General features: G+C 47.4%; 1 protein-coding gene across 1 annotated transcript in view; it reads left to right on the forward strand.

Annotated features, from left to right (window-relative positions):
• The window catches only part of LOC144106462 (uncharacterized), an 84520-nt gene that overhangs the window by 1188 nt on the left and 56005 nt on the right, over window positions 1-27327 (forward strand). The window contains exons 2-7 of the mRNA XM_077639278.1: window positions 707-897; window positions 13126-13198; window positions 15388-15455; window positions 17710-17832; window positions 19481-19649; window positions 25359-25513. Coding sequence (XP_077495404.1) covers window positions 707-897; window positions 13126-13198; window positions 15388-15455; window positions 17710-17832; window positions 19481-19649; window positions 25359-25513 — 779 coding nt within the window. The remainder of the gene's footprint in view (window positions 1-706; window positions 898-13125; window positions 13199-15387; window positions 15456-17709; window positions 17833-19480; window positions 19650-25358; window positions 25514-27327) is intronic.

A 27327-nucleotide genomic window follows, 5' to 3' on the forward strand; every position in this document is an offset into this window, starting at 1 on the left:
GCTGCACTGCACCCATTAGCCAGTTCCCACACCAGAATCGTGTTCTACACTCTCCTCCTCCATTGTCCCATTCCAGTTCAGACTATCTACTGCACCCAGATCTTTTCACTGCTGCGCTCATTCTGTGGTCCGTTCTCACTTGCATAGGTGAGAAGTAGGCAACATGATCAGAGGGGAAAGCTGGTTATTAGGATGAGCCAATGAGTCCATACTTTCCCCCAAACAGAAATCATAATTATGTTACAAACAGATCATAAGTGAGAGATTTGCCATGCAGTCAATATACCAGCTGACTTGTTTGGTGTAACCTCTCTTGTTTGACTCAAAGGTACGACGCGACATGACATCAAAAGCATGACGTGTGAAAATATGGCATGTCAATATACTGTGCAGATTGGCAGTTCTGTCTGCTCACAGGAGAGTATCGCTATCTGGGCAAGTTCTAGGAGCCAGATAATTTGATTGAAATGTTTACTACATGTTTGTTATTTGGCACACATTCCTTGATAGCGACAAGATCATAGTGTCAACAGGTGTGGAGGCAAGGGGGTGAATCTGCCAACCTGTAGTTTTGGGTTTGACTAAAGTAATTATTAGTACGGCAGGTGTCGTAGCTGCCAGTGGGTGCACAGGAAGTCATAAGGACAAGCAGTTCCTCTAATTGCTTCATTGTCATTGTTATACTCGGGGACGACACCACTTGCAGGGCACCTGGTGCTGTACCTGCGGCATATGCGAGATCCCCGGCCTCGCCTCTGGAGCCTGCCATGGTCGACGCCATGCAAGCCACACCACCATGGCGACGTGGTGGCACTGTGCATGGACCCACTAGCCACCAGACTAGTCCTCGTCACCGCCAACGGGGCACTGCACATGTGGGACATTTCACCTTTCCTGGTGAGTGCACTTTGCGAGGCAGTTAATTGGTGGGTGCAGTTGTGGAGTGCAGTTAGTGGGCATCCTGGAGCAAAAGAGGATGAGAGGGGTGGGTGCAAAATGATGCATCATCAGAGAAACATTTTTGCAGTGTTGACATCATGTAAATAGGGTGCTGCACTAGTGCAGGCATAGTGTACACAATAAATGGTGGCCACAAGTTACTGATGACCAGAGTGAGGAAACCAGAGTACGCATCACCATGATGTCATGAAACAATGACGGCTGGGCTGGCTAAGCCGTTCCCCACTTTTTTTCTGGGGTGTGGAAAAGTCGGGCTGCCGTGTTCAGCTGTTTTGTAGCGATAGCTACATTACGGTAGCATTTCGAACCTTCAGCGTGGCGGCGCGCCACCCGGTGGCGGAGCAGTGCGGAGCAGCTGCCGGCGGCGTGGCGCCATGGCTGATCACGTGGTTCATCACATGGTTGGTCACGCGACGCAAGTTCCACTCAGCCAGCTGTAGCTATTGCATCACTCCAGGTTTAACTAGAGCGAAACCACTGCAGATTTTTTTGCCAGATATTTTGCTGAGCGGCTTGCTTCAAACAATGTCAGGTCATGTGGGAAAAAGCGCTTTACTGGAGCTTAAATGCAGAAATATTCCTGGCTATATAAATACACTGGCATTCGTAGGCCGCCATAGAACACTACTGCCTCGTTCGTCCAAAAGTGTTATAAACTCTCAGCGATGATCAAGCACAGATTGAGAAAGTGGATATTGCTGTTCCCTCCAAATGGGTGAGCTTGTGTGCACATTCATGCATGGCTGGCGATCAGCCAATGCACAGCAGTGGCAAGACAGGGCACGCTGGCTAGCAGCTGTTGGCTACTGACCTCCCCTGCTCTGCAGCAATGGGAATGGCCTGGAAATCTTGTTGCCGGTTTTTTTGCATGCCAGGAGCGTGTCATGACACCCTTAACCCACATGCCGCTGGGGCCTCACTTGTGGCAGTCTCTTTTCGTATGCTCTGTAGAGCCACAGTATGGAACCCAGTATCACTGTCTTTGTGCATGACATTGGAATAGATAAATGGAGCTTAATTCTTAGTGTGCAATTTACAGAGTGCATCATTGAATCTCAAGCTATGCATCCTATATGCCAAGGAATTATAATTCATTGCCAAAGTCATGTTTCATAAACGTTTGAGCGAGTGTACATGGACTTGTGGCAAGCAGCGAGCACAGTATTGTGCAGAGTGCATATTGGCACACACAGGTCTTCTCGTGAGAGCCTGGTATGTTTCACTGCTGTTTTGTGCTAAGTATCACTGCAAATGGCACAATATGTTTTAGCAGCCTTATGCTCCGTTATTTCCACTGAGGCTTGTGCAAGAGCAGTCTGATCACATGCCTCATTTTCATGCTTTTCAAAAACTCTCATAGTGGCTATCATTTGAAATGATCAGCAGTGCGTCATGTTTCTGTGCTCTACACAGCTCTATTCAGCTATTTAAGAAACGGTTTGCTGAGAAAAGTGGCATCGTGTACACTGGCAGGCTACATATAGCAGTTTCTATTCGCAAAGTTTTGCTTGCAGCTTCGCTTTCAGGGGCTTCTGGCTTTTACCTTCATAGCTCATTGTCATCTCTAGTGCTGGTTCTTTTCTAGTTAATGAATTCAGCGTGGTCAAAGTGTCACACGCACAGCTTTGCATCACAGCATCTTGTTGTGAATATTGATATCCAAGAGATGGGCAGTGATAAGGCAAGCCATAGCAAATGCGTATTTATTCTCAAGGAGCGCACAACTCAGTTTTACATAACACTGCAAACAATTTATACAAGTGAAGCGCTTCAGATGAAAATGTCCAAATGGGATTTTTTATGGTCCCAGTTCAAATGGTTTATTGGCCCATTCCTTGTAGCTGATGGGACCAGTAGCTGATGGGACCAGTAGCTGATGGGACCAGTAGCTGATGGGACCAGTAGATGCTGGAACCAATAGCTGCTGGTTTAGCCGCTGGAAGCAGTAGCTGCTGGTAGCATGAACATTTATTTGCCTAAACCATCCGTGTAATATCTCCTTAGATTTCTAACCTTTCTGGCAAGTTACAGATATAATATGTTTGAAAGAGTTGCTTAATGATAATAAGCACACTCCAAAAATTCAGGAAAACAGAATTCTTACACTAAAATGTGTAACAATGTGTACACCTGCAGGACCACACAGATCTGCCAATAGTGAGAACGCACAGCTTTAATCATAGCAAGTGCCAACAAGACTAACAACAAAGCACTGTAATGCACATAATTTGTATGAGAAACTTATATACACTCGGGGTGCAGGCCACGTCAGGAGGTTTGCCTCGTCTTCCTCCTTTTGCCTCACCTCGAGGGCATATTGTATTATATGGCCAAATAAAAATACTACTACATACTACTACTCACATTAAATCAAACTGTTAAATGAGCTCATGCTTATATACTCCCTCATTAAGAGCATCCCGTAGGTGTTAGTAGGGAACAGGTAATAAACAGTTCTCTCATTAAATTTCAGCACTGTTTTTGCAATTTATAGCAGAAAAACTCTGAAGAGATTTAGGTGAAAAATATTAATTGAGGAACACCATTACAACATAATCAACAGAAAAAGGTGTCAATCCAACAACAGAAAGTTCTGAATAAGAGCCAGCAGATCCCACTTCAGAACCAGAAGCTCCCAGCAGGGACCAGAAGAGGCCTCCTACGGACCTTTTCAACCAGCAGCAAACCAGAAGGCTTTCTTCTGAGTTAGGCCAGTAGATCCCAGCACAAAACCAGAAGGCTTTCTTCTGGGAACAGTAGATCGAGGCAAAAAACCAGTTTGAGCCCTACAGGGACCATTTCAATCAGCAGCAAACCAGAAGGCTTCCTTCTGGAACCAGTAGACCACAGCACAAAGCCAGAAGGCTCCCTTCTGGGACCAGTAGATCCAAGCAAAAAACCAGTTGGTGGCCTACAGGGACCATTTCAACCAGCAGCAAACCAGAAGGCTTTCTTCTGAGCTAGGCCAGTAGACCCCAGCACAAAACCAGAAGGCTTCTTTCTGGGACCAGTAGATCCAGGCAAAAAACCAGTTGGAGCCCTACAGGGACCATTTCAATCAGCAGCAAACCAGAAGGCTTCCTTCTGGAACCAGTAGACCACAGCACAAAGCCAGAAGGCTCCCTTCTGGGACCAGTAGATCCAAGCAAAAAACCAGTTGGTGGCCTACAGGGACCATTTCAACCAGCAGCAAACCAGAAGGCTTTCTTCTGAGCTAGGCCAGTAGACCCCAGCGCAAAACCAGAAGGCTTCTTTCTGGGACCAGTAGATCCAGGCAAAAAACCAGTTTGAGCACTACAGGGACCATTTCAATCAGCAGCAAACCAGAAGGCTTCCTTCTGGAACCAGTAGACCACAGCACAAAGCCAGAAGGCTCCCTTCTGGGACCAGTAGATCCAAGCAAAAAACCAGTTGCTGGCCTACAGGGACCATTTCAACCAGCAGCAAACCCGAAGACATTCTTCGGAGCTAGGCCAGTAGACAGCAGCACAAAACCAGAAGGCTTCCTTCTGGGACCAGTAGATCCAGGCAAAAAAACCAGTTGGTGCCCTGCAAGGACCTTTTCAACCAGCAGCAAACCAGAAGGTTTCCTTCTGGAACCAGTAGACCCCAGCACAAAACCAGAAGGCATCTTTCTGGTACCAGCAGATCCAGGCAAAAAACCAGTTGGTGCCCTGCAAGGACCTTTTCAACCAGCAGCAAACCAGAAGGCTTCCTTCTGGAACCAGTAGACCCCAGCACAAAACCAGAAGGCATCTTTCTGGTACCAGCAGATCCAGGCAAAAAACCTGTTGGTGCCCTGCAAGGACGTTTTCAACCAGTAGCAAACCAGAAGGCTTCCTTCTGGGACCAGTAGTTCCAGGCATAAAACCTGTTGGTGCCCTGCAAGGACCTTTTCAACCAGCAGCAAATCAGAAGGCTCCCTTCTGGAACCAGTAGACCCCAGCACAAAACCAGAAGGCATCTTTCTGGTCAACATGAACTGGTGGGCGAGTTGGTCAGACATAGTTCTTGTAAATCAGCGCAACGGCTCGAAGCCAAAGAGAAAGGGACAAAACACAGCGCTGTGTTTTGTCCCTTTCTGTTTGGCTTTGAGCTGTTGCGCTGGTTTACAAGAACTATCTTTCTGGTACCAGTAGATCCAGGCAAAAAACTTGTTGGTGCCCTGCAAGGACCTTTTCAACCAGCAGCAAACCAGAAGGCTCCCTTCTGGAACCAGTAGACCCCAACACAAAACCAGAAGGCATCTTTCTGGTACCAGTAGATCCAGGCAAAAAACCTGTTGGTGCCTTGCAAGGACCTTTTCAACCAGCAGCAAACCAGAAGGCTCCCTTCTGGAACCAGTAGATCCAGGCAAAACCTGTTGGTGCCGTGCAAGGACCTTTTCAACCAGCAGCAGACCAGAAGGCTCCCTTCTGGAACCAGTAGACCCCAGCACAAAACCAGGAGGCATCTTTCTGGTACCAGTAGATCCAGGCAAAAAACCTGTTGGTGCCCTGCAAGGACCTTTTCAACCAGCAGCAAACCAGAAGGCTCCCTTCTGGAACCAGTAGACCCCAGCACAAAACCAGAAGGCATCTCTCTGGTACCAGTAGATCCAGGCAAAAAACCTGTTGGTGCCCTGCAAGGACTTTTTCAACCAGCAGCAAACCAGAAGGCTCCCTTCTGGAATCAGTAGACCCCAGCACAAAACCAGAAGGCATCTTTCTGGTACCAGTAGATCCAGGCAAAAAACCTGTATGTGCCCTGCAAGGACCTTTTCAACCAGCAGCAAACCAGAAGGCTCCCTTCTGGAACCAGTAGACCCCAGCACAAAACCAGGAGGCATCTTTCTGGTACCAGTAGATCCAGGCAAAAAACCTGTTGGTGCCCTGCAAGGACCTTTTCAACCAGCAGCAAACCAGAAGGCTTCCTTCTGGAACCAGTACACCCCAGCACAAAACCAGAAAGTTTCCTTCTAAGACCAGTAGATCCAGGCAGAAAACCAGTTGGTGCCATGCATGGACCATTTCAACCAACAGCAAACCAGAAGGCTTCCTTATGGAACCAGTAGACCCCAGCACAAAACCAGAAGGCTTCCTTCTGGGACCAGTTGATCCAGTCAATAAACCAGTTGGTGCTCTGCAGGGACCATTTCAACCAGCAGCAAACCAGAAGGCTTCCTCCTGGAACCAGTAGACCCCAGCACAAAACCAGAAGGCATCTTTCTGGTACCAGTAGATCCAGGCAAAAAACAAAAACCAGTTGGTGCCCTGCAAGGACCATTTCAACCAGCAGCAGACCAGAAGGCTTCCTTATGGAACCAGTAGACCCCAGAACAAAACCAGAAGGCTTCCTTCTGGGACCACTAGATCCAGGCAAAAAAACCAGTTGGTGCCCTGCAAGGACCTTTTCAACCAACAGAAAACCAGAAGGCTTCCTTCTGGGACCAGTAGATTCAGGCAAAAAAACCAGTTGGTGCCCTGCAAGGACCTTTTCAACCAGCAGCAAACCAGAAGGCTTCCTTCTGGAACCAGTAGACCCCAGCACAAAATCAGAAGGCATCTTTCTGGTACCAGTAGATCCAGGCAAAAAACCTGTTGGTGCCCTGCAAGGACCTTTTCAACCAGCAGCAAACCAGAAGGCTCCCTTCTGGAACCAGTAGACCCCAGCACAAAACCAGAAGGCATCTTTCTGGTCAACATGAACTGATGGGCGAGTTGGTCAGACATAGTTCTTGTAAACCAGCGCAACGGCTCGAAGCCAAACAGAAAGGGACAAAACACAGTGCTGTGTTTTGTCCCTTTCTGTTTGGCTTTGAGCTGTTGCACTGGTTTACAAGAACTATCTTTCTGGTACCAGTAGATCCAGGCAAAAAACCTGTTGGTGCCCTGCAAGGACCTTTTCAACCAGCAGCAAACCAGAAGGCTTCCTTCTGGGACCAGTAGTTCCAGGCAAAAAACCTGTTGGTGCCCTGCAAGGACCTTTTCAACCAGCAGCAAACCAGAAGGCTCCCTTCTGGAACCAGTAGACCCCAGCACAAAACCAGAAGGCATCTTTCTGGTCAACATGAACTGATGGGCGAGTTGGTCAGACATAGTTCTTGTAAACCAGTGCAACAGCTCGAAGCCAAACAGAAAGGGACAAAACACAGCGCTGTGTTTTGTCCCTTTCTGTTTGGCTTTGAGCTGTTGCACTGGTTTACAAGAACTATCTTTCTGGTACCAGTAGATCCAGGCAAAAAACCTGTTGGTGCCCTGCAAGGACCTTTTCAACCAGCAGCAAACCAGAAGGCTCCCTTCTGGAACCAGTAGACCCTAGCACAAAACCAGAAGGCATCTTTCTGGTACCAGTAGATCCAGGCAAAAAACCTTATGGTGCCCTGCAAGGACCTTTTCAACCAGCAGCAAACCAGAAGGCTCCCTTCTGGAACCAGTAGACCCCAGCACAAAACCAGAAGGCATCTCTCTGGTACCAGTAGATCCAGGCAAAAAACCTGTTGGTGCCCTGCAAGGACTTTTTCAACCAGCAGCAAACCAGAAGGCTCCCTTCTGGAATCAGTAGACCCCAGCACAAAACCAGAAGGCATCTTTCTGGTACCAGTAGATCCAGGTAAAAAACCTGTATGTGCCCTGCAAGGACCTTTTCAACCAGCAGCAAACCAGAAGGCTCCCTTCTGGAATCAGTAGACCCCAGCACAAAACCAGAAGGCATCTTTCTGGTACCAGTAGATCCAGGCAAAAAACCTGTTGGTGCCCTGCAAGGACCTTTTCAACCAGCAGCAAACCAGAAGGCTCCCTTCTGGAACCAGTAGACCCCAGCACAAAACCAGAAGGCATCTTTCTGGTACCAGTAGATCCAGGCAAAAAACCTGTATGTGCCCTGCAAGGACCTTTTCAACCAGCAGCAAGCCAGAAGGCTTTCTTCTGAGCTAGGCCAGTAGACCCCCAGTACAAAGCCAGGAGGCTCCCTTCTGGGACCAGTGGATCCAGTCAAAAAACCAGTTGGTGCCCTACATGGACCATTTCAACCAGCAGCAAACCAGAAGGCTTCCTTTTGGAAGTGGTAGATCCCCAGCACGAAACCAAAAGCTTCCTTCTGGGACCAGTAGATCCAAGCAAAAACCAGTTGGTGCCCTACATGGACCATTTCAACCAACATCAAAGCGGAAGGCTTCCTTCTGGGACCAGATGAAATCATTAGAAACTAGCAGAATCCCATATTGATATGCAACAAAAAGCCCGAGGACACTTGAGCCATGATGCAGAAAAGATTTTAATGGGCAGTGGGCCTAAAGTTAGCTCTCTGTTTTGTCACTGCCTGTGTCATTGTCTCCTGGCAGTACTCCGAGATGCAGTGCCAGTGTGGTGGTTAAGAATTTATAGTACGCATAATTTGTGATACAGTAGAATCCCACCGTTATGTTTCCATGTGCTGTGTTTTCCTGGCTCTTACATTTTTGTGAGCCAGTCCCACTCTGTAGCTACCATAGAAGCCCTTGTAGTACAATTAAACTCTGCTCTTACAGTTTAATTGTAGCAGCGTGTCCTCATGGTACGTCGCTGATGTCACCTGACAATATCCGATGCTGGCGTTTTGACAGCCTATGTTCAGCGAGCGGCGGCATGCAGGCCAAAGTGGGACTCTCAACATTCCAAGCCTACATTGGCTGATGATGATGATAGTGGCACATTTTAATGGTGCAAGGACAGTTTTGTCCAGAGAGTGCTATGGCACAAGTTATTTTTCTTGACACCCATTTTGCAAGCGTTTAAACCCTAGATAAGTCGAGCACCAGGCCAGGGTAAAGCTTGTACCCATTGTATTCCCGGAGGGTTACCGGTGGCACTGTAGGTCGATCCCCGCGCCTGCCGCATGCAAGGTGCAGATGCTAAACCACTATGCCACTGCTGCGGTATATCTACATTGGCCCTTTACCGCCAACATGTTCGGCGGCTTCGGCGCGCCGCACGCGCTTGCAGCAGGCATGAATTTTGTTGGTGGAGTTCCAACGCCGTTGTGACATGAGCGCGGACGACTGGAGGCACAAAAATGAAACTACGCCGCAGCAGACAACGTGTGACAGCGCTGTACGAGATGCAGCTTGCACGTGTTGGCTCCGAGGCTTTTGTTTCTGTAATAAGTATTGCACATTGTTGCCTGCAGCTTAAAGGATGCAATTTCTAATTTAGAGTAGACGAATAAAGCAGCCGCCCCAAAAACATCCTAGGAGCGCGCGCGTGCCGCGACTTCGCCCGCTGTGCGTGCGCTGGATCCCGTCTGCGCTGCTGCCTCCCTTTCACTGACAGCTGCTCAGCCATTACAGGGCGTTTTGGACATTGTGCACATGCAGAACGATGGAGAGAAAGAGAGAGAGGGTGAATAAAGGTTAATGCTTTAGTACTGGAAGGGTATACGTGCCAACAGAAATTATGACCGCTGTCACACGTACGTGACGTGGTGCGAACCTTGCGCCGTTATTGCAACCTCCTGCCCACCGGATTTGTGGGGTACACTGCCCACCGCAGCAGATAGCAGTAAAATTATTGATTGTTCGCGAGTGTTTGTTTGTGACAAGCAAACTGGGTCCCACAAGCCCCACTATTAGCTGTGTTTGAAACAGCTACCTTCTGGGGGTCATTGGTGTATCGCTCAACTGCTACACCACTGCACCAGGAGCTAGTGGTATGAGGACTGCCAGGCATCTATGAATGCAGAGTATGACCTTCTGCAGATATGAGCATCAGCTACAACAAAATCAGCAGCAACAGAAAATGCTCATGCATTTAAACAATCCACTGAGCATCACCTGAGAGTTTTATTGCTCTAAAGGTTGGTCTTGAAGCTTCTTGTGGTTGGGGCCCTCTTCTAGGGTTCTCGCGGCATCTGCTGCTGAATGGGCCCTGTCGACCAGCTGATCTTAAATCTGACCGTTACAAAGCCTTGGAAATTCTACAGAAGCATGTTGCGCTTACAAGAAAAAAAAAAATGTTAATCAATTTGGGTAATTAGGCCAGGTGTGGGTATGTGCGCCGGCATGATGTGTTTTGGTGCTCCGCTGCTCTGCTAGGTTAAGGTGGTTGTTGGTGTGTGTGTGTTCTTTCTTGCAAAAGTGAAAGGAGATATAACACCTGCCATAGCACCTGCCTTGTGCCACTGCTCACCTGCCCACCGGCAATAGCTTGGCAAGTACGCCATTCGATGAGCAGCGGCGCAGCACCCCAGGTTTTCACCTGGTTACTACCGGCTACACCTTGGCAAGTAATCCACCCGGTGGTGGGCAGGTGAGCAGTGGCACAAGGCAGGTGCTATGGCAGGTGTTGCCAACTGTGGGACTTTGGTTGCGACCCAGGTTGCTCTTTCCAAGCATCCTCTCACGATTAAATGGGCTGCCGCCTGACACAGTGAACAGGTGAGCAGCTTGCCACAAAACCAGCTTCAGACAAACAGACAAAAACATAACGCTCAAATTCGAAGAATGGCCACTCTAAGTGCTAGCGCACTAAAAGTAAGGTGGCGGACAACAAGTTCAATTTTTTCATGCGCTCTGTTCAGCGATTATGTTTCCCAACTGGCGCATTTTCTTTTCTTCATGCTTTTGCGTTTGTGGGGTAGCTTGACGCTTCCTGCTCGTGGTGACAGACAAACCAGAGGCAACCAGAAGAACAAAACAGTTGTTTACTAAAATGGTCTAACAAGGAATAACCACATGTCGACAGCCACACACAGCTATCCAGCCAGCGCTCTGTGAGTGGTGTAGCTGCCGTCTCTTTTATGGTGCAAGATTGCGCTTCGCACATTCGCCATGAGCAGACAAACACAAATGCCATGTCGAGTTGCGACACTTTGCAGGAGGTTCGACTGTACGATGGTGGAGATTTGGAAGAAAAAGTAGAGGAGGCTGAATGGCTTGCCGCTGGGGTCGATGGGATGAGTCTCATGAATGGTGGTCCATGGTGTTCCAGGTCAGCTGGTTGAAAGCCTTTCGGAACAAAAAGGGTTCAGCTTAATTTAGGACAATGCAGCGAGCTAAGGAAAGAAGAATGATTGGCGTAACGTTAAGATATGGGTAGTGGGCAGAGTGGGTTATGGATGAAACGGGTTAATGGCATCGTAGTTGAAATAAAGAGGAAGAAATGGGCTTGGGCAGGGCATGTAATGTGAAGGGAAAATAACCAATGGTCCTCAAGGGTAACTGAGTGGATTCGAAGGGAAAAGAGGCATAGCAGGGTGTGCCAGAAAGTGGGCGGATGAGATTAAGAACTTTGCGGGGATACGGTGGCTGCAGCTGGCACAGGACAGGGTTAATTGGAGAGACTTGGGAGAGGCCTTCGCCCTGCAGTGGGCGTAGTCAGGCTGATGATGATGATGCTGCTGCTGCATGACTCTCATGTGGGTCATCGGCACAGCTTCTCCAGGCTGCCAAGAGATGGCATAAGGGGTCTTGCAGGTGGACTTTGTGTGGGCTGTTTGAACTCGTCACATGGCTGACTGGTTGTCCGCTTTGCTCCACACAGTTGTCAGATTTTTGAAGAAGGCTTTAATGCTTGGTTTGGGAGTGTTGCAGAATTGCTGTTGTTTTTTTTTTTGTTTTGATCTGAAGATAAAGTTGTAAATGTTGCTAACACCTGGCTGCATCTGATGAGCGCTGCACAAATTTATGTGGCACATTTCATTGGAAGCATATTTGAAAACTTGGGCGAAAAAAGGAAAAGAATAACCTGACATTGCTGGAACTGTGCGGTTTGCTCAAAGGATGTTTTTTTGTTTAGAATGCCTGTGAGATGTTTATTATTCATGGGTTTCTGTTTGTGCCTAGTGTTGGTGCATAATGGGCACATAGATGACTTTCCAGGATATTTTGTGCAGGATGTGACGATCTACTTCACCTTCACTTTAGCTGTTTTTGGCCTGCCGCTTACACTGATTGCTGCGAAGCAACCTTTGCACCGCCTTTGCATTTTTTTTATCCATCACTTTCTGTAGTTCGTGTCCTCTCTTTTTTTCCTGCATATTGGCTTAGTCCTGTAATAAGGCATGGCGAAAAATGAACGTGCCTGTACATCCTGGAACTGAATGTTTGATTATTGCAGGCATATTCCTAACTATGCGCTTCAGAATCATATGACACCAATTTTTAACTGTTTTTCTAGCACAGTCTTGTATTATGCATAGTGGATCACCATTTGTTCGGAGCAATTTTTCCAGTACAAAGATTTGTCGTGCCTAATGAAGCTTGATGACTCCACAGATAAGAACCCAATATTTGCGGGAGCAAAGCTGGCTCGTGCAACTTAGTGCACCAGTGACCCACAACACAGTGAACATGCTAATGATATTAAGCAGGACTCTGATATCAGCCAGGCCCCCACTACTTCTTACGATTTCTCGTTCTCTTACAAATGTTGTGGCAGCTCAGCACAAATCTTGTGCGTCTAGGTCTCAGAATGCGGTTACACCAGTTCAACCACTTGAGCGACAACTTTTCAAGGGTCCAGGGCAAAGATGCTTTGTTGTATGGAGTTTATTGCTTCTCAAAGACTTCCATGGTTAGCTCACATCAACCTACAGGCTGTACCTACAAGCCTCACTGCAGCGCTGCCATCTTGTGGTCAGAGTGTCAACTTGTGAAAAGAAAGTTCATTCACCATTATTCATCATGCTGGTGAGCTGAAGTGAACCGACATGGAGGCGCAGCGCAGGAGATAGGACAAGGAGAAGGATAGTCGAGATGAGCATTAATTGGCAACTGAAAGTTTATGAGAAGTAATTGCTGTTTCTTGACACTTTTTGTCGCCAACTATAAACTTTCTGCGTTTGTGGTGTTTTTTGTGTTCCTTGTTGCTTATGTCCTTGTCTTGCTCAGTTTTAACCTTTCCGAAGCTATGAACCAACTAGCCCGCAAGAACGTCCTACTATAAGCTTTTTGTTGCCTAATTGATGCTCGCCTCGCCCATTTTTGTTCTTGTCCTGTCTTTGTGCTCTGTGCCTCTGCTTCAGTGCATCACCAACTAGCACCAAATTCCACTTTGCACGAGCTATTTGGTGAATACTGAGAATTGAAGGCATATTACAAACATGCTTAGTGATTAGTTGTCAGTACTCTTCTGGAATATGGCTGAAAAGAAGCTCTAGCAGTGCGTCCACGTGAGTGCCCGACGCATGCATTTTTGCCATTGTTTGCAGGATGAAGGCGCGACCGATGATAAAAGAAGCGTGGTGGATGACACACGAGCAATTCATCTCTCCGGAGACCGAGGTATGTGGGACTTTGGTTGACTCGGATTGTCAAAAACAAAGATCAGTCCGCGACAGCATGCTTTACACTGTTCACTGACTGCTTCCTGGGCCCCTAGGCTCTGCTCTAAGTGGGTGCAAAAGTGTATGCCTGATCTGACTTGGATGATGTCACGCTGTGGCCAAAGCAACAAGTAGAGGGAAAAGGCAGTCATGTTGTCACCAGCATAACTGTGAAGTGGACAAATTGGTACGACTTCTTGATTAACAGGGCAATGGGATAGTGAGGGCAGGAGAACACATGCACAGTGCTGAACTTTCAACTGACGTTTATGGTTGGAAACAAGCACAAAAGTCGTGCCTGTGTTGGTTGCTGGCACCTCCTACAAACAAAAGTTCCTTCCTGGACGGATGCTCAGAATGATGTACACTTCACCTGTACCTGCCATGCCTTGGACAGGGTGTGTGCTTAGCAAATAACTTTGCACTGAAGTTCACGAGTGTGTTTCGTTTGTGCGTGATTCTGAAAGTATGACGAGAGCAGGGTATGGAAGACCAGTGAGACTTTGTCAGTGTAGTGTCATAGCCTCTCAAAACCTTTAGAGAGATGCAAGGGGGCTTTTACCGCATGAGGCAGATTTAGGGTTGCTTGACGGCGGAAAGAATCACTGGCTCGTTAGTGCAACGGTTTGGTCCAAGACCCTTTTGCTAAGCTTCTCACCCCAGAAGAGTCGAGCACCTGGCCAGGGGAAATTTTGTACCCGTTAGAAAACCGGTGGGTGCCCAGCGGCACTGGGGATCGAATCCAGCACCTCCCAAATGCGAGGCGGATGCTTTACCACAAGGCCCTCTACCTCCAAGGCAATGAAGGCACTCACGCTGCCGATCGATCTTTAACGAACCGAGCACCTGGGACAGAGGACGATCAGGGGGGCACAGGACTTTTGTCTACCTACAATGAAATCAAGGAACGCTACAGACTGGGGCGACACAAATTTCCCCTGGTCCACCACTCTGTACATAATTCGGAAGAAGTTCTTTGGTGACAGCTATAAACCAACACCTTTATTCACTCTAGCTTACTAAATAAAATCTACCCGTGCCTATACACCGATCAGTGCTGAATACCGGGCTACTACTCTAATCTACTTTTTGTGGGAAAATGCCACTCTGAGGAGAATGCTGTCACATATGAGCACTTGGAGGCCATGTTGTTCAGCTTGGACCCAACTGTACAGAAAATTGTCAGTTGGGCACGGGGTGGCACCCACGTTGAGGACCTCCTTTAATCCCACCCCACCGTAATGGACAACAAAAGTTTTCACTACCGCCTCCCAGCAGGCCAAAAGGTGTACTTCTCAGAAAATACCGTTTTCTTCCATTCATTGACGTTGCAGGCTTGCTGGCACACAGCAAATTTCAAGTGTGCTGCTCTCAAAAGCTTTTTCAAAGCTACAACATGACCTTTTAGCATAGCCTCTCTCCACCTTTGCTGCATTGTGCTGTCTCTGCCATCTAATGAAGAAATTGCAAATTAAAAATGACCCTCAACCTTAAAATGCGGCAGTTGCTCTGGTGTTTCATAGTGTGCTCTTTCTGTTCACGTGTTTCAGAAAGGGAATGTGCTTTGTGAGCACTCTTGTAGTTCACCTGTAATATGTCGTGCTGCGCTTGGTCAAACTGCCATTGCTCTAATTTCAAAGGTGTCTTCACGGGTGCCGTGCAAGGACGTCTTTCACGTGGTTTGCATTCACACGACGTACATTCGAATTCTTCCTTTCGACCTGGGAGGGAGACGCCTAGAAGAAGGAACAGGGAAGAATGGAAAATGAGAACAAACCAAAATGAAACCACGTTAGGTGCCGTATGTGCCTGCCCTTTTCTGTTTATTGTCACATTCTGCGTGACTTTATTTGTGCGCAGTTGCCAAGCTTGGCCATGTTGCAGCCCTGCTACCGAAGGTGAGGTAACTGATCATCGTTAAGGGTAACGGACTTGATACTAAGAGAAGGCGAGCGTAGCAGGGGGTGGCAGAAAGTTGGGTGGGCAGATGAGATTAAAAAGTTTGTTGGGATAAGGTGGCTGCAGTTGTCAAAGGACAGGGTTAGTTAGGTATGGGAGAGGCCTTTGTCCTGCAGTGGGCGTGATTAGGCTAATGACGATGATGATGACCAGCAATTGTGCTCCATATGCCACTCTTCCACTGTGCAGGTACTCCGACATGCGTTTGCTGGTGGCAGACCTTGAAGGGTGTCCCAGTGGCTGTCGTCGGCACAGAGGTGAGCTCTCTTACCTTGGCGCTGTAGCCACGTTGCACTTGCACCCATGTGAGCGACCATCTGTTCTTGCAGGACCTGCGGATTTATCCTGATAATGTAACTGCACCACAGGGAAGAGAGGACTACCAGTCTAGCCTTGGTTCTATTTATTTATGCCACAGCGATGGCTCAGTAGTTATGGCGCTTGGCTGCTGACCCAAAAGACGCGGGTTTGATCCCAGCCATGCCAGTTGAATTTCGATGGAGACAAAATTCTAGAGGCCCGTGTACTGTGCGATGTCAGTGCACATTAAAGGGGCTCTGAAACGCCTTCCTAGGAGAGCACATTAACTCACTTAATCACTGCACTGTGTTGCCATGAAAACCAGAGCCAAATAATACTCTTCTACTCGCAGCAGACGACCCACAATCACGCGTCAAAGTTGGCGAGCCCTTCCCTGCGACTTTTTCATGCTCGCACCCTTCTCCGTCCCCCGCATCTGCGTAGACAAGGTGTGAGGTGGCCATTGGTTAGATTCTTTCAGACGCCAGGCAGCTACCGTGGCCGCGGCCAATAAGCCGCTTAGCTCCGGCGGGTCGGGAAGCTCCGCTCCCAGACGGGGGCCGGCGGAGGAGCGCCTGCCTTCCAGCATGTAAAACGTGATGAGAGGAGCAGGAAAGGCGCGAAGATGCTGATATTCAAATTTTGACTACAGATAACTCAGCTTCTACAAAACGCATTAAAAAATTCTTGCTGGGCACTATTCGTGAAGCGACGTGGTTTAAAGGCATGCCGCAACTTTATTAGAGCCCCTTTCACAGCCCCTTTAAAGAACCCAAGGTGGTTGAAATTTCCGGAACCCTTCTTTACGGCGTCCTTCATAGCCTGAGTCCCCATAAACCATAAACCAAAATGTATTTATTTATTTCTACTCTGAGTGCAGACGCGATCACTTCCCACGCTGTCCACTCAGTTGTCAATGCGCTGGTCGACTGAAAACGAACTGCAAAAACTTAAAAGATCTGCTTGTTCCGAGTGCTTTGTCTCTGCTTTTCTTCTGTTATGTTTGCGCCATTTGTTCCTAATTTAAGTCACGGACCAACTAGCCCAGCTATAAGTATTGGTTGCTTGCTGGCTGATACACCAAAAATAATGTAGACAGACGACAGACTGATGCTGCAAAGTGATTGGTCACACTTTATTGATTGAGTTCAAGTGAAATTGCTCACTAAACACCATGGCATCTGTTCTTGCGGATCAGTTGTAGCTTTCATTTAACTTTTGGGTAGATTTTCCAGCTCAGACAAGTTGTATTTGTCATTTGTTTTGTTATGCCACAAATACCTGTTAGCCTTTCGCAGTTTTTGTGTACGTCAGCAGGTGCAAAAAATGCAAATTTGTCAGTTATTTATTCAATTTTTATTGTTATGAACATTACGAACGTTATTGTTATGCTGGCGTCGTGTATCAGTGGTGGCGCAAATACTGTCTTTGTTGTTATTAATGTGAAAGCATTTCTAGGCTATGTCGACGGGGTCGTATCACTAAAGCGTGTTACCAAAACATGTCCGCAGCGATTCTGACGTTCTCAGAAAATCTAGCATCAAACGAATAGTTGTGATCGGTATTGGACGATGTGAAGATTATGCGCAAAAAATTTGATATAAATCGTATGGTTAGTTAATTAATTAGACCCAATAATGTAAAAAAAAACGTTGGAACAGCGTGGATGTTGATACAGTGAGTGGACGGGAAAACAGCTGTGGATGGCAGAATAGTGGAAAAATAGGCAAATAAGTGATAAGAAAGTTTGAAATGGATTGAAATGTGTTTGATGAGTGATAATTTATCGAACGAAAAGTTTGATTGACATGTATGAATTAGTTAATTAATGAGAAGCAAACGTCAATGGACTCAAAAAGGGGCAAAGAAAGGTGACGAGTGTCGAGGAGGCGTCAATGCTTTCCCATTCCTCCAATGCAGGTAGCCGCAGTGATCTCTAACGTTTTATTATTAGTCAGTATGTGCGACAACCGCAAACTGTGTTACTATGTCTGCCCCTTGCCTGTGCTTTTCGCCAAAGACAACTGTAACATAATTATAACTGAAACTGACAGTGCTTAGTCACAAAAATGATTACTGCTTCCTGTACTGCCCCTGGGCTTGGTTTGGCATTGGAATGCTGGCTTTCCCATTCTCATGTCCTGCTCTGTGTGAGATTAAAGTATGGGCTTTGCATGCCTGCTGCTGACTGCCGTTGCGATCCACCCGCAGCTGGGGGAGGTGTGCTTCATCGACCTGGTCGGGAGGCGACAGCTGGCCTCGACAGTCATCGGCCAAGCTGTGGTCGATGTGCAGGTGGTGACGAGCACCGTGCGCAGCATCACCCACCTGCTGGTGAGTGGAGGGCATTTCTCGATCACTTGCCGGCTGCACTCAATCCACTGTAGTCAGTCTGCAGTGAAGCTCTGCCCACACTCAGGACCGCCGAACAGAACCTCTTTGTGACAAAAAGTAGACTGTTGTTAAAGCTTTTCTTGTAATGCAGACAAGGAGCTAATTTTTTGTGTCCCTTACTCTGTCCCTAGTTCAATATTTTGCGCTTCCTAGTTTACAACATGCATCACCAACTAGCCCGGCAGCTTGCTCTCCTGAAGGAGCTAATCATGAGATGAAAATTATAAGCTCAAGAATTTTGACGTCTCTGGCCTGTTTGGTGGAGTCAAACACTGAAAAGCTGATTTTGCTCTCTCTTGTAATTGATAAGCGAAGGAATGCAGGACGCCAGTTTTACCAAGTCCTGTTTTTATACAGTGTGCTGTGTTAACCTTCTGCTGAGGCATGAGGGAATTTTTTTTTTAACAAGGCACTCACTATGTCTCACCTTGCCTTCTGGTATTAAGGTAACGCTTTGATGTTTGGTATATCGCTTCATGTTTGTGGTTGGTTCCATTCTCACTTTCTTTTCAACGAGAATGGAGGCTTGCCGGAGGTGTCCGTATGCCAGGGCTGTTCTAATGTGTTTCTTCAAGTACAGTGAAGTCTCTGTGATTAAAAGTGTCGCAGGGTAGCGAATAATATTCATGTCTCCAAAACACAGAATTTCCATGCTGAAGCACGGGCAATGCATTCACGAAAATCCGTTTACAGCTCAGGGGATTTATTTATGATCGCTTACATCTGCTCACGATACATAGTGTGGAACTCAGGACTGCAGCATCGGCAACACGGGGCCTTGTACTGCACTGCATGACTTGCAACTGCAGCTTTGCCAATGGGCAGGCTGCATTTAGTACTCATGAGTACAGTCGTGGCACCTGGGTTATGTCATATATAGAGGCGTGCGAGTGTGCTCAAAATACTTGATACTCTGTATGTACACTGTACAAAATGCACTTTGTTCAGGGAATCTAAAATTCACATCATACTGAAATTTATGTTGTCCCTGATTGTATCATGGACATTCTAATGTGCTGCATTGAGGCGAGATGTGTGTTTTCTCTGGGAAGGGCTTTTAGTGGCAAGTGGTCAACAGGTTTTGATAGGCTTAGACGGCGACGCCGTCGGTGTAATCGGTGTGTGTTAAATGCATGACTTCTGGCCGGTGACTCCTGATCGTTGGGTGCTCCGGTCAACCAGCTGGGTCGCATAAACCTACGGGCATCTCTGTTTCGAACAGCCGCCTGCTAGTGCAGGGGTGCATCAAATGACCACTACGTCAGTGTGGCATGCCGTGACCACTACACCAGTGGTCATCAGAGTTAACGCCTAAATGCCTTAACTACATAAACACCTAAACAGCTATTGCTGAATCTCGCATTGCACAGGCGTAACTGTCCTGTGAGTTTTTTTTTCTTCTTCATTCCTCTTATACGACATCATGGTGTTTATTTTAGTGTGCGCTGACCTGTGAGTGCCGGTGTCTTTGTCATTGTTTGCAAAGCCACATCCTTGCTTGAAGGCAGACCTTTCATAAAATGGATGCACCTTTGCGACTTGCAATGCAATGAGTGCTTGAGGTTCATTGCCACCTACTTGTTGACAGGTGACCGATGTTGACCAGCAGCACTGGCACCTACTGCTGGAGGACAAGGCAGCCGGACATGACTGGCTCCGAAGTGTCAGCTCTCCGGTCACAGCATCTTCGGGGGCTGCCACGTCTGAGTGGCGGCTATGGTCTTCGCCCGACCGTGAGGACTCTGCAGCCACACATGGTAAGTTGCTGCCGTCTCGTGCGTAAAGTGTAGCAGCAGTGCATTGTAACAACTGACATTCGGCAGTGCTGGTGGTTAATGTTTAATAGACCTGTGGGACAAAGCAGTACTACTCAGTTGCAGGGTGGATAACATCTATGCGGACATTACCCATCTGTAGCCAAAGACCGTGCGGTGTTGTGCACTGTTTCCAGCATGAGGAGGATGGGAGGATCATATTATCCCATCATGTGGTGCAGGTGGCCCTCGCACCACATCAGTGTGGTATCTTTCACCTGCCGCAGACACGTACAGAAAAAATTGGCTGTGGTTTAGGTCTCGTTAAACCTGGAGTGACGTGAGAGCTACATCTGCCTGGTGACGCTTAGGTTCGGCAGGAAAGTGAAGACACAATGGTTTTGCACACATAGTAGTCGCGTAACGGCTTGAACCACGTGACCAACTACGTGGTTCAAGCCGTGGCTGGTCACATGGTTGGTGGCTGGTCACGTGACCAACCATGTGACCAGCCATGGCGCCGCCACGGAGCTCAAGGGGTGGCCGCAGTGGCCACGCTAAAGGCTCGAAGAGCTGGTGTAGTGTAGCTCTAAGAGAGACACAGACAAAGAAGTAGACAGGACGAGCGCTAAACATCAACTGAGTTGTTTACTGAACATAAAGGAACATATAAGCAATTCGGTGGTGCATGCGCACACTGGGTTAACAATACATAGACAATCTAATCAAGGTGTGGCAAACTGTTCTTTAGGTACATTTTTTTCTTTTTTGGTCAAGGTAAGTGAACTAGTGCTTACACAGTTATCACCTTCTCTGTCAATGTGATAGGCCTCACAAATCTCGCGACCTAACTTTGTGCCTCCCCTACCAAGCACACACGTGGCACCAAACGCCGGCACGCACCCGCACCGCTTACAATGATTGGCCAAATGACCGCCCCCCGCCAATGAATCTACCAGCGTGCTGTGCTCTCGTAGCCGCTCGTTCAGGCACCGTCCAGACTGCCCCACGTAGCATCTACCGCAGGAGAGGGGTATGCGGTATACGATGCCAGTAGTGCAAGGCACAAACTTGCATACGTGTTTTGTGGTGCAGACCGGTTTCCTTTCTTCGTTGACCGCTTTGCACATGCACACCAGCTTTTCGGGGGCAGTGAACATCACGTCCACACCGCACCTCTCTCCAACTTTCTTCAGCCGGTGCGATAGCTGGTGCACGTACGGAATAGCGGTACGCCTCAGCCTCCTGCAGCTAGTTTCCGCTGCCACGCCAGGGCGGCCACCTGCCCTGATTTCTTTCAGGAGGCACTGCGCTACAGCCGTCACGGTATCCATAGGAAAACCGGCGTTCTGCAACCGGTGCACTTGCGTCTGCAAACTGATCTCAATTTTATGCTGGCAAGACTTCTCGAGAGCACCACGCAGGCAATTTTTTGCAATGCCCCGTTTTACCAATTTCGAATGAGCCGAATTGTACGCTAAAATTTCCTTTTTTGTGCGTGGCTGGTACGACCAGCAGATGTGCCCCGTGCCAAAGAACAAACAAATCTCGAGGAATTGGAGACACCCGTTGATCGGAACTTCATGCGTGAATCTCAGCTTGACAGAACATTCACCGAAAATATCTAAAACACTTTTTACAACCTGTGGTTTGTCACTCTCGTTCTCAACATTCACAAACACAATAAAATCATCCACATATCTAAAACACCTCACTACACCTTTTTCCCTTTTCATGCACGCTGCAACGCGTTTGTCAAATTGACCTAAAAATATTTCGCTAAGTATTGGAGCTATGCATGAGCCTATGCAAATACCGTCTTTTTGCACGAACAACTTGTCGTTAAAACAAATAAAGGTGGATGAGAGGTAACACTTAACTAACGCTACAAAGTCATTTACAGAAACCCCGCTGCTATTTTGGAACTTAACAGCCCCCCAGCTTTCAATTCGCTCTTTTACTGCGTCTAGTAACTCTATTTGGGGAATGTAATAAAAGAGCTCCTCAATATCTACTGAAAAGGCGAAATTAGCTCCTGAAGCACCACCTTGCTCACCCAAAAATTCAATTACATCCTTTGAGTTGCTCACACGTTATATGCGCTAGTCTTTTAATTCATGATGAAACACCAACTAGCCCAGCTTTCCGCCTTGAGTGTAGCTCTCACTACAAAAATAAATGGAACAGTGGTGAAGTGGCCATAACCTAAGAGGAGAGCCAAAAATGATGCAGTGTCATGTCGTTTTCGTCTCTTATGTTGTGTTGTGGCCTCCTTCTTGCTGTTCCACTTATTTTTTGTATGTGTGTGTCTGCCATACACACATCTTTACGTCTCTGTGTGAAGGTTGCAGCCATTAGCGAGTGTTGCCAGCGTTATATTGTTTTGCTGCTGCACATAACATAACTCTTAACTTTGTTGTGTGCTATAAACATTTCATTTCAAACTGACACTGAGGATGACTCCATGAAATTTTTGTTGTGAGTAAAATCTGATTGGCAAATTTTGTGGCACTTTCGGCGTTAGTTTGGCAGCAAACGGGCTGTTACAGAAATAAACGAATCGGTTGCACTCGGGCTTAAAAAGCGGCACTGGCGGCGCAGGCAGGCACTAGTACGTACTGCACAGGCTAGATGGCGCGAGTAGAGATGACCCCCTCCCCCCCTAATGAGCCTCTCCCTCCTTCCCTGATATTCCGAGCACTGATAGTCTCAGGGTCAGGAGGACCCCTTAAAAAGTGAGCGCACGCCCCAACCGGGCAGAGCTGACCAGCTTGCTCCTGGGCGGAAAGTTGAGGCACGACGTGCCAGACGATCCGAACGAGAGCCGGCCAACAGTGTTGCCGAATCATGAGAAATTTCCCATATCGTGGGAAATTCAAGCCACTGAGGGAAAAAGGGAATTATGTTTAATAACACATTGAAAACGTGAGAAATTTTGGTTTCTCTAAAGTCCGGTGTTCTAAATGTGCTTTCTCGTGAAAATGTGCGGAGATGAAGGGAAAATTCTGTTATCATGGCGGCCTGACTAGTGTTGCGAGAAGAAATTTGGCTTGATGTCTCCCTTTAATTTGCTGCCTAGCCTTGTATACAGAGCATACAGAGCCCTGGCCCATTCAAGTTCATTCAGGCTTCGAGTGCTGCGTCCTTGGATTTCTTCCAGCTATAGCGGCAGCGACTACTCCCAGCTCTTTAGTCACACAATCCCCTATGTACGCATGTTGTTGTAAAGGAATTCCCGAAAATATCTACGGTCTATACAGGAGAGGCTAGAAAGGAAGTGGAAGTAGCCGAGCTGGTCCCCGTCCCAACGCAAAAACTAATAAAAACGAAGTGGGGATTGACGATGATGTAATCAAGAACAATCCAGCCCTGATGTTCATTATTAGGCTTTGTATTTATTTTATTTCACTCATTCTTATATTTATTACCTTGGCTGTATTCAGTCTAAAATTACTAGAATTTGAAAAAAATATATTTGTGGGAAAAAATGGGAAATTTTTAGCCGACAACTGGGAAAAACCAACTGGCCAATGCGGCAACACTGCCGGCCATGCCAGCGAGTCCTAGAAGTGCGCATCACCACTGCCGCCGTGTACGATGAGCGTGTAGCCCGTCCCTGTCTTGTAAATGGTCTATGTTTGGTTCACCCGCCAAACAGATCGTGGATGAGTTTGCCGAGGCACGACCCGCCAGACACTGCTTTTGGTAGCAATCAATAGTCATAACAGGGCCATTTATTGGTGAGAAATTCAGAGGTAAAGTGGGAATATTTTTCCCAGCATTTGATTCAAACGCATGACATTGATGATGATGTTGACTTCATCGGGGACTCTATGATCACTGGACAAGAAGAGGAGACCGGTCTGGTCTGGACTTGTGTGTTCGTGTGGTAAGCGCTCTTGACATCACCACACTGTGCTTGTGAAAGCCTTTGGCAGCGATACCTGCCCTTCATTTTTTCGGCCTTCTCTGGCTTATGAAAGTGGCCTGATTGTTATTAGAATGTGGTACTAGTCTGTCGATACAGGCCAGCTCCAATTTGTGTGCGGTGTTGCTTCGAAACATTTACAGCGCAGTAAATTTTTTTGTGACCATTCCTGCTTAAATATTTCGTGAGTTTAATTTGAATTATAAGCTGCATTCGATTAAACTGTGGTTCACTGCACCACCTGCACCAGTTCATGGTGCGCTGCACCAAACCCCTCAATTCACAGCGTCCCCTGCACCGCCATCCGGGATTGATTTGGATGCAGCTTTGGTGCAAGAAACCATGGCACCAGCCGCAAAGGAGGTGCAAAAAAGTTGTGCACATGCAGATGGCTTTCAGCAGGTGACGCGCAGATGACCCTAACATGCTCGTAAATTTTGAAGGTGAATTGAGGTCAATTGAAGGTCTTCGCTGTCGTTGATGGGTGCGATGTCATTTTGCGTGAAAATGGCACTCAAATTTACCCGACAACAGGTAACTTTCTTTGTTTTGTGTTGTAGCTGCTATGTTGTGACGGGCAGTCCATGTGAGTGCGAGTTCACGCAAAACATTTTTTTTTTTTCAGACGACGCAGCAATTAACAGTGTACAAGCTGTTGCTAAACTGCCAGCAGGGCAAATCTGAGCGTGTTTTGTTACAACCGGCACTGGTACCTTTGCCTGATGCGCTAACCATGTAGGCAGATGCTGCTGGCTCACCTCATTCTGGCCATTCTGCTGTGGCTACGAGCAGCGACGAAGCCCTCTGGTGCTGTCGAAGGACTGTTTTTTTTTAATCAGTGCTTATAAAGAGCTAAATGAGCGAGGCGGGTTCTCGGAGGTGATGTGTGGGCGCCCTCCCCTAGGCGTCGGAAAATATGCAGGGGCTTTGAAGCGCGCCAAAAGTTCTTCTAATGCCTCTCTGGAGAGTCTGAAGAGCCTTGTGAATTCAAAATTGAAGTAGCTTGCAACCACATTTTGTAGTATTTTGGCAGTTGATCCAAACAAGTGAGTTGCAGCAAAAGATAGCCCAGAGTCGGTTTCTTCATATTCACTGTCGTAAGAGTAGAAGTACCCCATAACAAGGAACTATGCGATGCCGTCGTCGTTGACTATGGCCAACTCCATGGCTGACTCAAGTCTCGTTATGCACGAAAGCGACCGCAAACAAAAAATAAACGCGAGAACTTAACACCTCCATGGTGAGCAGGCGACAAGACCTGCCTGCACGCGCTCGATTGAAAATTGCCGCACCTATGAGGTGTGGCGCTGCTGATGCGCTGCACCTGCACCATTGAACTAGTTCTGCACTGTGCTGGCACCAGCGGCACTTTTTCAGGATTGGTACCGTGAACCAGCTCTGAATCAAATGCAGCTATACTTTACAGCCTAAACTTCTACACGTGTCGGCGAGTTTGTGGGTCATATATCCGTGCACTCATATTTCAACCTTTGCTGTATTAGTTGTGTTATGCACCATGGTCCTGAACTTGTATACTGAAGAAGTCTATGCTTGTTCTCGTTTTTCTGCGCTAACTTCATCAGTATGCATATCAACCAACTAGCCCAACTTTCTGCTCTCCTGAACTTGTGTTGGGCACTTTATTGCAGATCCACACTGCTACAACCTAGCAGTGTCATAAGGAAGCGAGTGTGTGCGTTTGTGGCACACTATATAATATTGCTGCCCAGCTCTGTGGCCTCACGGAGTGCTGTGTGTGCTTGTGTGCGTGTGCTGCCTTGCAGAGAAAGGTGGTGCAGCTCTGACCCAGCAGCATCAGCAGCAACAGCAGCAACCGCGGCGCGTCTCCAAGCTGGGCCGGGACACATTGCTGGACCGGCAGAGCGTTCAGGGTCGTCAGTGCCTACTTGTTCTGGACCCTGCCTCGGGGCAGCTTGAGGTGAGCCAGGGCCCCTCTTTGTGGCCGCAATTGGCCCCCATGTTGGGTGCAAGGCCTCATGGCAGTCGCTGGCTGTGGGGGGTCTTGTTCTTCACTGCGTAAAGTAAACAGTCATGTAAGGCCAATGAAGGAGAAGGACTTGCCGTATTTCCTGGACTACAATTCATGGACTATATTTGTTTAAAAGCTGGAATTCCACATGATGCGAATTGTCTATGGGTGCGGACCATACATGATTTAATTTTTTAAAACCTTTTGCTAGTGCTGAAGAAACCTAGCATTAGTGTCGAAGTAAACAAAAAAAGGAGGGGACCCGACTGCATATGTGTCATTTTGCTGTGCTAAATAGCATAGCAAAATTAGCTCCGATGTGCAGTCAGTTTTGCAATGCAGACAAATACTGCTACTTAGAATAGATGTTCTTCAGGGCTTGGATTTGTAAGCACAACCTCAAAACCTTGGTGAATAATGCCAGGAGCGCTGAAATAACCCCGAGGTCATTGCATCCCTTCTTGAAGAACGATTGCGAGTGCTCCAAAAAGAGGAAGAGCCTTCCTGGCAGCGTTCAGACTCAATACAGTCAAGCATGTGTGAGGTGTAAAGGTGAACCAAGCAGCAGTGAATTAATTTCATGTGGATGAAAAAGTATGTGGGCTGCTTCCCTGAAAATATGCGAAAAATCTAAGATCGTTTTTTTTTTTCCAGCAGAAATTTGTCCATGCAGACTGTATAAGTAAAAAGTTTTCATTTTAAGCCAAAATTTGCCTCTGCGGACTATACACCAGGTGTGGACTAAAGCCCGGAAAATATGGTATTTGCATTTGCCAGTTCATGCTTGCAGTGCACATTGTTGACGCTAGCTGTTCATGCTGGCGTGCCAGTTCATGCCAGTTCTTTGGATGATCTACTCGTGTGGCAGCAGATGTGCTGTTAGTGTGCCTTAGAGCATGCCCTGAGGGCCGCAGCATGCTTCAGGGTACATTGAAGACAAGTCCATCAAGTTTTTGTTCTGAGTAGAATTAGTTGGTTTATCTTTCTGTTGCTATTTTGGTGTTGCTTCAGCAGTGTTAGACATGTCACTGCCAAGAAATTTATAGTTTGATGGTCAGATATATGTCCCCCCACAATGATTCGAATGCGTCATATATTGGCGATAATTTTGAGTGCACTCTAAATACAGTTCCCGCTGTCTTTGTATGCAGCCTGAATAGACCAACTGTAAAACCCAGAGGTCAGCTTTGCTGTGCGGTGAAAGTCTCTCACTTCAGGGAAATGGTTTGGATTATAGGACCAGCATCATCTAGCCTAAGCAGATATGTGCACCCTGTGTTTGGGCACACCTGCCACGCAGTATGCTGTCAGTACTGCACTTGATACGCTTAATCTGTGACTCAAGGATGCTGGTGAGCCGAATAGTGTTACTGTGCACAGAGGAATCATGGGCATGCTAGCGTCTTCCAGACCTGCGTCAAATTATTGTCCTGCACTCGGGGGGGCCCATGGTGCCATTGTAGGGAAATTTTTGCAGCACACGGAAGCTGACACACCCGAAAACTTCAGTTTGGTATGCATTAATGTGGTATGTATTGGTGTGGTGTGTATTAGTGTGTTAGTATGGTGTGTATTAAATTTTATTGCTAGAAGCACTTTCCAAGTTTATAATAAGTGTGTTAAGTGCTGGCAACATATTTCACTGGTTTGTGCGAAGGTGTGCTTTATGATAGAGAGAGGGTAGCCAGATGCTTTCTTGACACTAACATAGTGAACAAGGGAGGGGAAAGCCTCAGGGTGCTTTATGTTTGTTTGGACTTTTA

The sequence above is a fragment of the Amblyomma americanum genome, chromosome 10 (assembly GCF_052857255.1).
Source record: "Amblyomma americanum isolate KBUSLIRL-KWMA chromosome 10, ASM5285725v1, whole genome shotgun sequence".
Lineage (NCBI taxonomy): Eukaryota > Metazoa > Arthropoda > Arachnida > Ixodida > Ixodidae > Amblyomma > Amblyomma americanum.